This window comes from Oculina patagonica, chromosome 10, assembly GCF_052425735.1.
Source record: "Oculina patagonica isolate OP01 chromosome 10, crgOcupat, whole genome shotgun sequence".
NCBI classification, from domain to species: Eukaryota; Metazoa; Cnidaria; class Anthozoa; order Scleractinia; family Oculinidae; genus Oculina; species Oculina patagonica.
In genome coordinates this window covers 22,291,698-22,304,406 of record NC_135767.1, presented here as the reverse complement: position 1 = coordinate 22,304,406, position 12,709 = coordinate 22,291,698, and the positions used below count along the sequence as shown (strand labels likewise).

At 41.5% G+C, this 12,709-nt stretch overlaps 1 protein-coding gene across 3 annotated transcripts in view; it reads left to right on the top strand.

The window, feature by feature from the left end:
* LOC144628871 (uncharacterized) overlaps positions 1–12,709 on the top strand; it is a 76,294-nt gene that overhangs the window by 60,631 nt on the left and 2,954 nt on the right. For all 3 annotated transcript variants that reach the window (XM_078486975.1, XM_078486976.1, XM_078486977.1), the window contains exons 25-40: positions 885–1,056; positions 1,695–1,956; positions 4,835–4,862; positions 5,451–5,872; positions 6,366–6,508; positions 7,048–7,191; positions 7,296–7,491; positions 7,859–8,007; positions 8,514–8,708; positions 8,810–8,967; positions 9,471–9,588; positions 9,842–9,931; positions 10,446–10,541; positions 11,789–11,878; positions 12,116–12,268; positions 12,446–12,701. In XM_078486975.1, coding sequence (XP_078343101.1) covers positions 885–1,056; positions 1,695–1,956; positions 4,835–4,862; positions 5,451–5,872; positions 6,366–6,508; positions 7,048–7,191; positions 7,296–7,491; positions 7,859–8,007; positions 8,514–8,708; positions 8,810–8,967; positions 9,471–9,588; positions 9,842–9,931; positions 10,446–10,541; positions 11,789–11,878; positions 12,116–12,268; positions 12,446–12,701 — 2,672 coding nt within the window. The remainder of the gene's footprint in view (positions 1–884; positions 1,057–1,694; positions 1,957–4,834; positions 4,863–5,450; positions 5,873–6,365; positions 6,509–7,047; positions 7,192–7,295; positions 7,492–7,858; positions 8,008–8,513; positions 8,709–8,809; positions 8,968–9,470; positions 9,589–9,841; positions 9,932–10,445; positions 10,542–11,788; positions 11,879–12,115; positions 12,269–12,445; positions 12,702–12,709) is intronic.

Below are 12,709 nucleotides of genomic sequence, written 5' to 3'. Positions count from 1 at the left end.
GCCGCGGCCACCTTTTTGCTGTCGCAAGTGTATTGTTTATATCGTTTTTTTACCTCCATTAAGGGGCCACCAAATTATGTTTCCAAGCAAAATGGTGACAGATGATACTAACTGTTGATTCAGAGAGGCCTAAGAAACTTGTCAACGATGTTTTGCATATTTTTCTATACCCCGAAGAAATACTGTACATTTCAACTACGTGCCCTTTGTGTTTGAGCTAAAACTATGCATGGGCTGGAAATGCACTTAATGTTTTTTTACGATGAATTTCGGATTTATCTTCATATATGTTCACTTTTTAAAAGCATTTTGCTATATGGAGTATCTAAAATCATGTTTACTGCCATTCCTATCCAATTTATATTTTACCTCTAGAAAGCGGCCAACCTCTATTAAGCGGCCACTTTTCAAAGTCCCGAGGGTGGCCGCTTAATAGAGGTAGGACTGTATTCGCGATCGGTCCTTAGAGGGAGGGAAAGCTAGCGAACATGGGAAACCCCTGTGAGCGAGGCGAAAAGCAATCTGCACAAGTAAAAGTCACAAGCGACTTGCCCAGAAGTGAAGGTTTACTCCACCACTTCACTTTTTGCTTTTCCCTAAGTAAGACAAATATTATTCCCTAGGTTGTGCTTTTATGTTGTTTTTTTTTTGTTAAATAAAAAGAAGTGTATTTTTATAAGCCTTCAAAAGTCCCTTCTCAAAACTGGTAATAATTCATCAAGAAAAAATAGGTAAATCATATTAAAACTGTAACAGTGTTAGGGGGTTTGAATATCTGACATCAAACACTGGCCCTTGTGTTTAATGTATTAGACTGGAACCTGAGAACCCTTAACTGTGATGTTATTTAGCACTAAGCGAATGCTTTTCTTTTGAATTTTTAGTTCAGCTTTAATCGTCGTTTAGATAAAGGCAATGTAAAAATTGAAGCTGAGATTGCAGCCGATGCTCTTCTCATACCAAAACTTACATTCAGACTTCCAACTGTGCCGAGAGCTCTGAGAAGCCTGTTGAACAAGTTTAACAATCTTTGGAAAAAGGTCTTTAAAGAATTCCGTAAGTATCATACAAGTAATTAAACATCTCGGTTTCTTATACTACTTGTTTTCGAACATGCTTTTGTCTACACGATAGTGATTCATTAGAGAAGTAGCAATATCCAGGTCTCACGTTCTCATCATCATCATCATCATCATCATCATCATCATCATCATCATCATCATCATCATCTCATCTCCTTTATTTAAACACATTCAGCGTTGAAAATTTTAAGCTAGGTTGGTTGTTTAATGGCGGCCTTATGTGCTACTTAGAGCAAGAAGAGCAAAAATTAAGTTGGTCAATGCTATGCCATTGCGTGCATTGTTGCAAATTCTGTATGTTTTGCGTTCAATATTTCAGTTTACGCTTACCATATTCTTTGAGGTGGTGGCCAAGATGTCCAAACGTCTTAGTAATTGTTAGGAACAAGTTTCAATACTGCACTTCTTTAAAACTGACCACGGGATAAGCGAATATTTTTTTACCCGATACTTAAATCCGTTGATTAAGGCCTGAAGCAGATTTCAATACCGTCGTTATAACTCTCTGTAGTTGGTTATCACATGGCCCTATTCTTATGGTCCTATTCTTACATAAGGGTGAGTAAGGATTGAGAAGAAGAGTTTGTTATCTCTCGTATAATCTGTCTGTAGTTGGTTATAATCCTGGTGAAAGCTCAAGTACTGGAGATTTTTCAATTCTGCGACTCAGTGCCGAGCTTCCCTTTGGAATAAAGTCTGCCGTGAAACCCTGCAGCGACAAGTGTATCAAAAAGAGTGAAAGAAAGCCTAACGAGCTCGCTCTTAGTTTTGGATTCTCGGAAATTGTCGGGCGATTGGCGATTGGCTTCGGAGAGAAGAATTACGAGCTGGCAGCTTTGAGTCGGAAGATCTACGGTGGAGCGTGGGAGAAAAGGTACGTTTGCTAAAAGCATGTTAACCCTCGGACGTACAAGCAAACTCACACCCCCACCATCGTACAAGGGGGGGGGGGGGGTGGATGGAACTCCTCCCCGGAGTTTTCGTTATATTAAGGCATAGCGAAAATATTTTGCACTGAGAAGAAAGCCCTTAGCTTACTCTACAAGATGACATAACTTTAATTGGCTGTGACGTCATATGACGTCACGTGACGTCATAAGGGCCGCCATCTTGGATCCGCCATCTTGGATTTCAACATTTTCTTAGAAAGTCACAAAATAACGGAAATTGATGCAAAATCAAGCCAGAATGCTTAGGGAATGTAAACATAAACAAATTTTGCACTTCTGTTTAAAAAAACTGGAAAAAATCAAGAAAAATGTTAAAAATGACGATTTTTGGCAAGACCTGCCTGTATTTATGACGTTGCCATGGCAACGTCAAATACCATGGAGACATGGTTGACATATCAAAATTTCCGCAAAGGATGAATGAACAGCTACTGAAAGTTTCAGCATTGTAGAGTAAATCGTTTTTTCAAAATTTGGGAAAAACCTTATGGGGGGGTGGCATCCACCCCCCCCCCCCCCTTGTACGTCCGAGGGTTAACACAGTCTAAGTTTGGATGTGTTTAAGAAAACAATACGAATCATTTCGAGAATTAAAGGGGCTATGTCACGGTATTTTAGGTAATTCTATTTATTTTCGTTAATTAAGAGCTGTAGTCTTCAAATTGGCAAAGAAAAAGTCATTTATTGGCAAAATCACAGCCACAAAACAAACAAGGATGATTTTCGAACATTGTAAATGACATTTTCATACCAATTGAGATAAACTTGTAAAAAGTCGTGCTGACGTTTTTCAAGTTTACCCGAACGCAATCCGTTTTAATCTCACGACTTTTGCCCATCCACGCCCTTTTTGACCTTTCTGTGGTCCTTGAGAGTTCGTTTACAGTTTTAAGCCGTTATTGTGATATTTCAGTTAATTCTATGACCAGTTGGTCAGTGCCGAAATCGCACCACCCCTTTAATCAATTAATAATCAAGGGGAAGTTGCCCTCGAATCTTTGAATCAGTTGTCTCAACTTGTACCACAATTGGAAAAGATGATAAATCGCCTTATTACACGACTAAGGCGGTCCGAGGGCCAATAACTGAATCAGCCAATCAGATTACTTAATTTCCGGTCCCGCGAGGGCCGATATTTTCCAAGAATCAGACCGGGTTTTGTCCCGGATGATCCCGCGCCAATTCCAGCGCGATTTAGCGCAAGATTTTTGCAAGATTTTTTTTTGCAACATTTTTTCGGAGTTTTTATTGCTTTGAAAATGAAATGACCTTAAACACAGAAATAATTATAACTTCTTTTTAATAGCGCGCGGAAAAGTTTTGCCGCACATTGTTTTCCAGGACATCTACCGGGAAGCAATTCTCACTACACAAAGTTTCCAGTCGTGTAATAAATCTCTTATTAACCAAGCTTGCTCGGGACCGTACTGGGCGAATATTGGCCCTCGGTCTTTTTTGTACGGACCTCGCTGCGCTCGATCCGTACTGTCAAGACCTCGGGCCAATATTCCCCCAGTACGGCCCTCGCGCGTGGTTAATAAGATATTTATACACACCTTATGCATAAATGGCGGACGCGCGGTTTAAGCTTGGGCCGAGTACATGGAAACGAGGCTAGTGAGGCGTCGCTTCGCGGGAAATTAAAAGATTTGTATGAAGGATTCGTGCTATTTCATGTTTATCTCTTCAATTCAGCCATCGTTTTCAACGTTTTTCAAGATTTTTTTGCTGAGAGCGTTAAGAGTGATTTAGATTGTCTTGTTTGGAGGTTACATAGCGTTTTTATTACGAAGATTCGCAGCAACGTGTACAAGTTCACAGCTAAAAATACTAAGTGTTTTGAGAATGGCGTCGAGTTCTTCGGTTTCTCTGTGTGAAGATGACATTCCCGGTTCTTCGTTTGGTTCGAGAAAGCCAGCGGAGCTAGGAAACGAAGCTTTGAAATTTTGGTTAAAATGTTGTGGTGACAACTGCAAAGGATTGAAAACCAAGGCACAGCTATTGAAACGGTAAGTGGAGATATATATGAGATTGGCGCCACTGAGTGTTGTGAATGTGATTTCATGCACATGATTTTGATCTGACTTTTAGTGGCTTCTTTGACATTCAACAGTGTTGAAGAGTACCTTACAACTGGTAGACATATAATCATTGTTGATCCGGATCCGAACCTGGCGTACACGAAAAGAAAGTTACAACACAACACTCAGTGGCGCCAATCTCATATATATCTCCACTTATCGTTTCAATATCTGTGCCTTGGTTTTCAATCCTTTGCAGTTGTCACCACAACATTTTAACCAAAATTTCAAAGCTTCGTTTCCTAGCTCCGCTGGCTTTCTCGAACCAAACGAAGAACCGGGAATGTCATCTTCACACAGAGAAACCGAAGAACTCGACGCCATTCTCAAAACACTTAGTATTTTTAGCTGTGAACTTGTACACGTTGCTGCGAATCTTCGTAATAAAAACGCTATGTAACCTCCAAACAAGACAATCTAAATCACTCTTAACGCTCTCAGCAAAAAAATCTTGAAAAACGTTGAAAACGATGGCTGAATTGAAGAGATAAACATGAAATAGCACGAATCCTTCATACAAATCTTTTAATTTCCCGCGAAGCGATGCCTCAATAGCCTCGTTTCCATGTACTCGGCCCAAGCTTAAACCGCGCGTCCGCCATTTATGAATAAGGTGTATATCTTTACATCAACAAAGACTTGCAGAGTTGAACAGACTGTGGAGTGTTGGGAGGCCATGTAACAATGTGCTCATTAAAATGACTTCGTTCTTTGTTTTCAGCTTTTGCTTAGCGTGTGGTAATTCTAAGGTAAGTTTTATTTCGTTTATTTTTCGCAACATGTGGAAGCAAGTTTATACTCGCTCTCGTTTTTACTCTCTTGAATCCTTTATGTCTCCTCAGGGAGAATAGGGCCTTAATCTCGTTTTCACTGGATGTGCATAAATCTTTGAACTACTCTTTACAGGCAAATTTTAACTTGATAAATTCCTTCATCGTGAGTTAAGAAATCCCAGACAGACAGACAGACAGACAGACAGACAGACAGACAGACAGACAGACAGACAGACAGACAGACAGACAGGCAGGCAGGCAGGCAAGCAGGCAGGCAGGCAGGCAGGCAGGCAGGCAGGCAGACAGACAGACAGACAGACAGACAGACAGGCAGGCAGAGAGGCAGGCAGGCAGAGAGGCAGGCAGACAGACAGGCAGGCAGGCAGAGAGGCAGGCAGGTACAGGCAAGCAGACAGACAGACGGAAAGACAGAAAGACAGACAGTCGCAGACAGGCAGACAGACAGCATTTTTCGCTTTCGCCTATTTTTTGGCAAAAAACTCGACCGTGAACTTTTGATCGCATGCGAGAAGAAACGTTCAATTCTTGATATTCACCTTTCAGGCCTGTGGATGTCCAACTACTCCACCGCCAACAACAACAGAACTGACAACAACCGAAAGAACCACAACAGAAAGAACCACAACCGAAAAAACAACGGCAGCGACAACGGAAGTGACTACCGGAACTGCTACAACAGTGGGAACAACAGAAGCAACAACCGGAACTGCAACCACCGTAGGGACAACGGAGTTGACGACCGGAACTGGTTCAACCCTAGGTTCAACAGAACCTACTACAGTTACTGGGACAACAAAAGCGACTACTCCTCCTACCGGAAGTACAACTCCACACACCGGAACCACAGCTACTCCTACTCCTACGACATCCGGAACAACTCCACCCCCAACCACTCCTCCCCCTTGTGAATGTCCTGATGGTGAGCAGGGAATCGTTGATGAAAATGGCAATTGTGACTGTCCACCGTAAGTGTATAGAAATGAGTTTGTGAATTCATTCCAGTGTACTTCCTATAGGGAAGGCTAAGCCCAAAAGAAGTGCCTTTTTCGGGTAGAAGGTATGTGTCAAAGGTTAGGGATTTGACATTCTGGAGTATAGAAAGCACGTATTTTTAAGAGCTTCTCAAGATATCCTGAACAGACCCACCGAATGGTTGATTCATCTAACTTATTTAAAGGCTTATGAAAGTAAAAAGTTCAGAAAATATATGCAGCATTCCTTCTTTTGGTATGTAAAAGGGTTACCATTTTTATCGGAGGTGTAGGAGGAACGGGTTACCTTCTCCGTCAAAAATGGTATATATTAAAGTAAAGGTTTGAACTTCGGGACAGATCATCTCAGACATAAATATGTAACAAGAGGTATTGAAACAATAATAAGTCTATCTAGAATCAGTTCATTTAGCTTTTCCTGGTTCTTCACAGAAATATAAATATATTTTTTTTCTTTTCTTTAAAGGGAATGCGAGAAAGGACAGAAACCTGTTATTGTAAACAATCGTTACGAATGTCCAGATCATCCACCGTGTGGCAAACCCCCGAATTGTGTTGTGGAAAGGAAAGGTCCGGATTGTTCTCAACCAGACGTGCAGCCTTGTTCAGGTAAGATTTAAACACACGACGTAACAATAATTTATGCCACTGTTGAAACCCCGAGAGAACCTCTCGTAATAGTTGTACAAATAAAAAGGAACGGTTAGGACCGAAAAAATGGGCTAAATTTTTCTAGATACACTCTCTCTTTCAACTTTAGCAGTTTCCACTAAGAATCCCCAGTTTTCTCTATGAAATAAAATATATGATTGAGGCCAATTGCCTTGGAGTATAGGGTCTTATGTTGTAAATGCATTTTAGAAAGAAAAAGAATAGTCTGTTTCATATATGATTGGGTTCAGTAAACGCAAAAAGACTACAAACACAAATTAACGTGACATATTTTAACTTGTATTAACATTACCACTGACAAAGCTAGCGAGTATTCAAGTAAGGCATCTGTAATTTTAACCTCTTTTCCTAACCATACTTAACACTGAGAGGAACAAATTTTCGCTGTTACAAATCGTTTTCTGGGTAACGACATGATAAATGAGGTTATTTTTTTCTAATTCTATGTTGATTATTTCCGTTTTTTTTTATTTTAGCGGGCTGTTCTGGTAACGGTGCGGCTGTAGCTACGGCAGACTGCGGATCTCGCTGTGAGTGCTCCATCAGGTGGACTGGAACCTGCTGCGAAGAGAGGCGGCCGTGGAGGAATTGGGGCGATCCTCATCTCGAGACGTTAGACGGTAAGCCATTTGCTTCTTAACTTACGCATCAAAAAGAGACTTTGTGGAATGCTTTGTGTTTCAAAAAAATCAATTTAGTCATATTTCGTCTTCTTTTTCTTCAGGAATTGAATACGATTACTATGGTATTGGAGAATTCTGGGGATGCAAATCTCTCTTCAATGACTTTGGAATGCAGTTCCGTTACTTTGCCTACCAGCGTGCATCGTTGACAGGAGGCGTGGCTTTAAAGGCGGGGCAGAGTGTGCTGTCAATCATGACTGTCAACACGAGTGACCCTCAAGAATTTCCAAAACTAAGGTATCTATTGTTATCACCATACATCATGCTTGAAAGTTGACCTTTTTCATGTAATGCACGGTGTATTATCGTGTTGCGATAACCGGAAAGCAAAAACGCAATGCACAATTATGCTGGAGGACAGGATTTCATTATAACGTACATTCCATACTTGCCTTGGCCGTTGGTTAATCAATTGTTTTTAATTACTTTAACTAACAGATTTAGTAACAATAATTTGGAACTACAAACTCAAACTATTACATCAGCAGTTATAACTTGGCATTAAGACGTTAATCAAGGCCCAACTGACTTTTGAGTCGACACTTAACTTTAGCTCAAGGAACTAACATTTTTTATCCAATGTTTGCTATTTTTGTTAATACAGAATCGATGGGAGGCTGGTGAACTTAACAGCTTATGTTGGGCAGAAGATGAAGCTCAATAATGGAACTGTTGTAATGGATATCCAAAAGACTTTCAGTTCGCAATCTGACGAGACAGGGATTGTGCTCATATCATTACAATATGAGTCAGGTTTGTGAACATTCTTGATGGCTCAGTTTAGTCAACTCCGCTTAAATCACAGACCGTTATATGGAAGAGCAAATTAGAGCATTTTATTTATTACTATGAGTTATAACTGTAGGAGGCCCGGAGGCCTAATGGTGAGTGCTTCGCACTCCCGATCGAGCGAGGGTCGAGCCCTAGCCTGGGCACTACGTTGTGTTCTTGGACAAGACAATTTACCCTCATAGTGCCTCTCTCCACCAAGGTTTATAAAGGAGCACCGGCGAATTTACTACTTGGGGATAACGATGCGATGGACTAGCATCCTATCCAGGGGGGAAAGTAGAAATACTCCTAGCCGCTTAATGCAACGGTTACATTCACCTGAGTTTAGCATTGAGATGAAGGGAGCAAAGTACTTTACTCCTTTTTCCTTCCGTAGCTCATCTTATTTTTTGGACATCTGTCAACTGCAACCGTACCCAACAGTACCGATGTCGGTCATTCTAAACGCAGTTTTTATTCTGTTTTAGGTTTAACAGTAACAACTGACATACGTCACAGCCTCGTGATGCGCCGCCAGTACCTGAATGTCCTGTTCACACCGACAGCAGCGTTTAAAGGCCACACAGAGGGGCTCTGTGGAGTGATGGATAATGACCCGTCCAATGACTTGAAAGGCCCTGATGGAGAACAGTATGACGATCCGATTCAGTTCGCTGATTCTTGTAAGTGGACGGTATTATTTTCATCGTTTTCAAGAATATCTTAGTCATGAGAAAAATCTTCTTTAGTATTTAGCACGTTTAATTTGCCTCCTTTATTCCAGGGCGTATAACCGCTGTACACAATAACTCGGGCCTGCAAGGAACATGGTCGTGGAATTCATCCAACTTTCACAGTGATGACGTCATGGACTCGTCATACAATGACCCTAACTTTGTTCCTGTGTATTCTTTAGATGGTATCAGTGACGCAATTATCTCGGTAAGATGCTTGCTGAATCTCCTACAAGACCCTACAACCTACTAATAGTTTAATTTAAGATAAACTGTTTTAATTTATTGCTCAAGTAACAAAAGATTGGTTTAGCGATATAATAACAGCGTATGTAGCCGTCGTATAAGGGGGTGGAAGAGGGACAGAAATTTTATTTAAAAAATTACCCTTCCACGCTTCATGTAAGTGATGACAATAAAGGCCTTTTGCACTCCCTGCAAAAGTGTTTTTCATTTGCATCCCAAATGCAACTTTTAAGAGCTTCACCTTGTCGAATTATGCGTACAGTAGAATCCCGAATCTCGAGCCCTCGTTTTTTCGAACATCTCGATAACTCGAAACAAGTCTTTCCTCATTCCTTCGACCAACAATGCATTTTTTCCTCCGATTTCTCGAACTCCCCGATCTTTCGAGCCAACTTCCGTTTCCCTTGGAAGTTGGATAAACTAGTATTGCCCCGTACAATATCTGGTATGTCTGTTGTATTGCAGAAAGCCACTGCAGCATGTTCGTCGCTAGGACTCTCAGATGCAATGTTGAAGAGCTGTATCTATGACGTAGCCGTCACAAATGACACGTCATTGAGTGATCAAGAGACTCTGAAGCAAGGTGAGTAGAAACCGTACAACCACCACCACCATCACAACAGCAACGGCAACAATTAATTCACTGAGTTGCTGCCCTGGTGTTACCAGAATAAGCCTTCGAATGTCCTGCAAACACACAACCATTTGCCATTTTGAGATTTTCTTTTCTAACTAATCGTGAGGTCAGGAGCAAAGTGATATTCATAACAATATGAATTAAGTCATTTTTTTCTTACCTGAAGCAGTTGTTTCTTTTTCATCTTCTGTCTTTAAAGACTGCCCTAATCAGTGTTCTGGAAAAGGAAGATGTGTCAATGCTACGTGTCAATGCATGATTGGTTGGTCCGGTGACAGCTGTGAAGTTGGTAAGTAAAATACTGTTGCTAATTGCATGTTCTAATTAACAATTAGACTACGAGCCCGAGTTTTCTATGAGCGAATAGTCAACGAGGCGCGAGGCGAGGCGAGGCGAGTTGACGAAGGCGAGTAGCTAATTGTTTTAGTAGAAACTCTAAAGAATTGCAATCCAAAACCTACAATTTTATGTACTTTTAAGCCAGAAATCAGGAAAAAAATCGCCCTTTAAAGAGCAACGCGCGCGCGATTGTTTTCTATCGGCGAATAGAAATCAATGGGAGAACCAATCAGATTCGCGGATTTCAAATAGAACACGACTGAGTTTCTACTAAACCCAATTAGATTCGAGAGTTCTGAGAAGCATATTATTGCAACTTTGAGAACTAATGCCATTTACTTATACCTGTAGTTCATTGATTATTGACAATACTCCTATTCGCTAACTTTTATGCCAAAACCTTGCCAAATTAGCCATCGACAGAAAGATTAGCAAATAATATTTGTTTCACTCATTTTACCCAGGTAACTGCACAGACTGCTCAGCAGAGCACGGGAAGTGTGTGAAAGGATTTTGTGAATGTGAAGACGGCTGGGAAGGCGTTACCTGTGAACAGAAAGGTAAAAGACAGGAGTGGCTAATGATTGCCATACTTTCGTACGTTTGAAGGGGTTTAATGCATTCAAAAGTTTCTTCAGCGCAAATAGAACTGATCATGAGAGCAACACCCAAGCCCAGGGGGGGGGGGGGGGGGTACTCCGTCTTGAAAATGACGGGGATGATCGAAGGATTTTTTTGGTTTGAAATGTTCGATTCCGGGATTTTTTTTGGGTTGGGAAATGTTGAAAAGTATCTTTTTGGGTGACTTGATTTGAATAGGGGATTTTTGGGGGTATTAAAAACGAACTAAAGTGCCTTTTTTGTATGGTTTTCTTTGCGTTATATTATTGCCCCTCTTGGCAATTTGGGGTAATTTGACAAGGGATTTTTTTTTTTTTTTTTTTGGGGGGGGGGGGGGTTATTTTTGGTTCAGGGATTTTTTGGGGGGTTATTTTTGGTCCAGGGATTTTTTTGGGTCATGTCGGAAGACTTAGGGATTTTTTTGGGTCCCGAGTTTTGCCTCCATTCGATCATCCCCGTCATTTACAAGCCGGAGTACCCCCCCCCCCACCCCCCCTGGGCACCCAAGCCTCATAACCGATGTTATCGTTCTCTGTCCTTTCTCGTTCTGTCGCATTGATGGTCAAAGTTTTTATTCTTGGGCCCAGTTGTTCAAAAGGGAGGCGCGGTGGCCTAATGGTTAGCGCGCTCGCCTCCGAGTCGAACGACCCGGGTTCGAGGCCTGGCCGGGGCGCTGCGTTGTGTTCTTGGGCAAGACACTTTACTCTCACAGTGCCTCTCTCCACCCAAGTGTATAAATGGGTACCGGCTAATTTAGTGCTGGGGGGTAACCCTGCGATGGACTAGCATCCCATCCAGGGGGGAGTATCAATACTCTCAGTCGCTTAATGCTACGGAAACCGGGATATAAGCTCGGGCCTGTATGGGCCACTAGGCTCGAAGCAGACTTTACCTTTTTACCAGTTGTTCAAAGGGTGGATAACGCTATCCGCATTGGACAAATCACTATCCATTGGATAGCGTATGGTTTAGTATGGTTTGTTAAACATCTATCCACTGGATAGCGATTTATCCGGTGGATAACGTTATTCGTCCTTCGAACATTTGGCACCTGTCTTTTATCCCTTACAAATACCGTTTATAGTTTAACTACGACCCCACGTACCCGCCTTCTAACTACAAAGTGGAACGTCATTTACAAACACTTTTCCCAGTCGCGAATTACTTAATTCACTCTTCATCACAGCCACATGCTACAACGTTAATAACTGCACAACTCCTACCAACGGGATATGCCAGAGGACAGATCAGTGTCGCTGCCATGACGGATATATTGGTAAGTTGTTTATAATTGTTACTGCCAGGCAAATTAAAATTTGATTTTTAAAGGGAGCTGATCAACGCACTGGGCAGCGTTTAACCATTTGATTCTAAACGTTAAATCGATAGATTGGTACATTTATGAACTTGTTGGAATCCTTTCTTAAAACATGAAATAGAGAAGTAACTTCGAAAAAAGTGGCTCTGGATGTTAATATTCAACTTGTTTTTATTCTTTTTATTCTATTACCAGGGCGTGATTGTAGCATTATTCCAACTTGCTCTAATGTCTCTGACTGCTCTGGACGAGGCATCTGTGTTGACTATGACGTATGTAAATGTCAGAAGGAGTGGACTGGCAAAGACTGTACCCAGTTCTCTTGTGGATCTCTCGACCATTGTTCTGGTAAGAGTCCTTTCTTGTCCAGTTTCGTGGCTTGTCCTTGACCTATTCTTGCTTTGCGTTTTTTCATACAACAGATAAAATGGATTATAGTATGTTACACCAAGCGTTTGTTTGTTTCTGGTACAACTAGTCGCAAGAATCACTGAAACATTTTTTTACGTCGAACGCCTTTTGTAGGTCATGGACGCTGTGTTAATCTCTATAAATGCGACTGCAATCCAGGCTGGACTGGAGCCAGCTGCGCTGTTCCTGATTGCACAGGCGTCAACCAATGTTCAGGTCAAGGCGAGTGCATATCAAGTGATACTTGCCGGTGTTACCCAGGGTTCCAAGGTGTCAACTGTAGTGACGTAGCAGATTGCGCGAATCTTGGAAACTGTAGTGGAAATGGAGTTTGTATGCAAGAAAAACAAGGCGGGGATCTCACTTGCAGGTAAACAT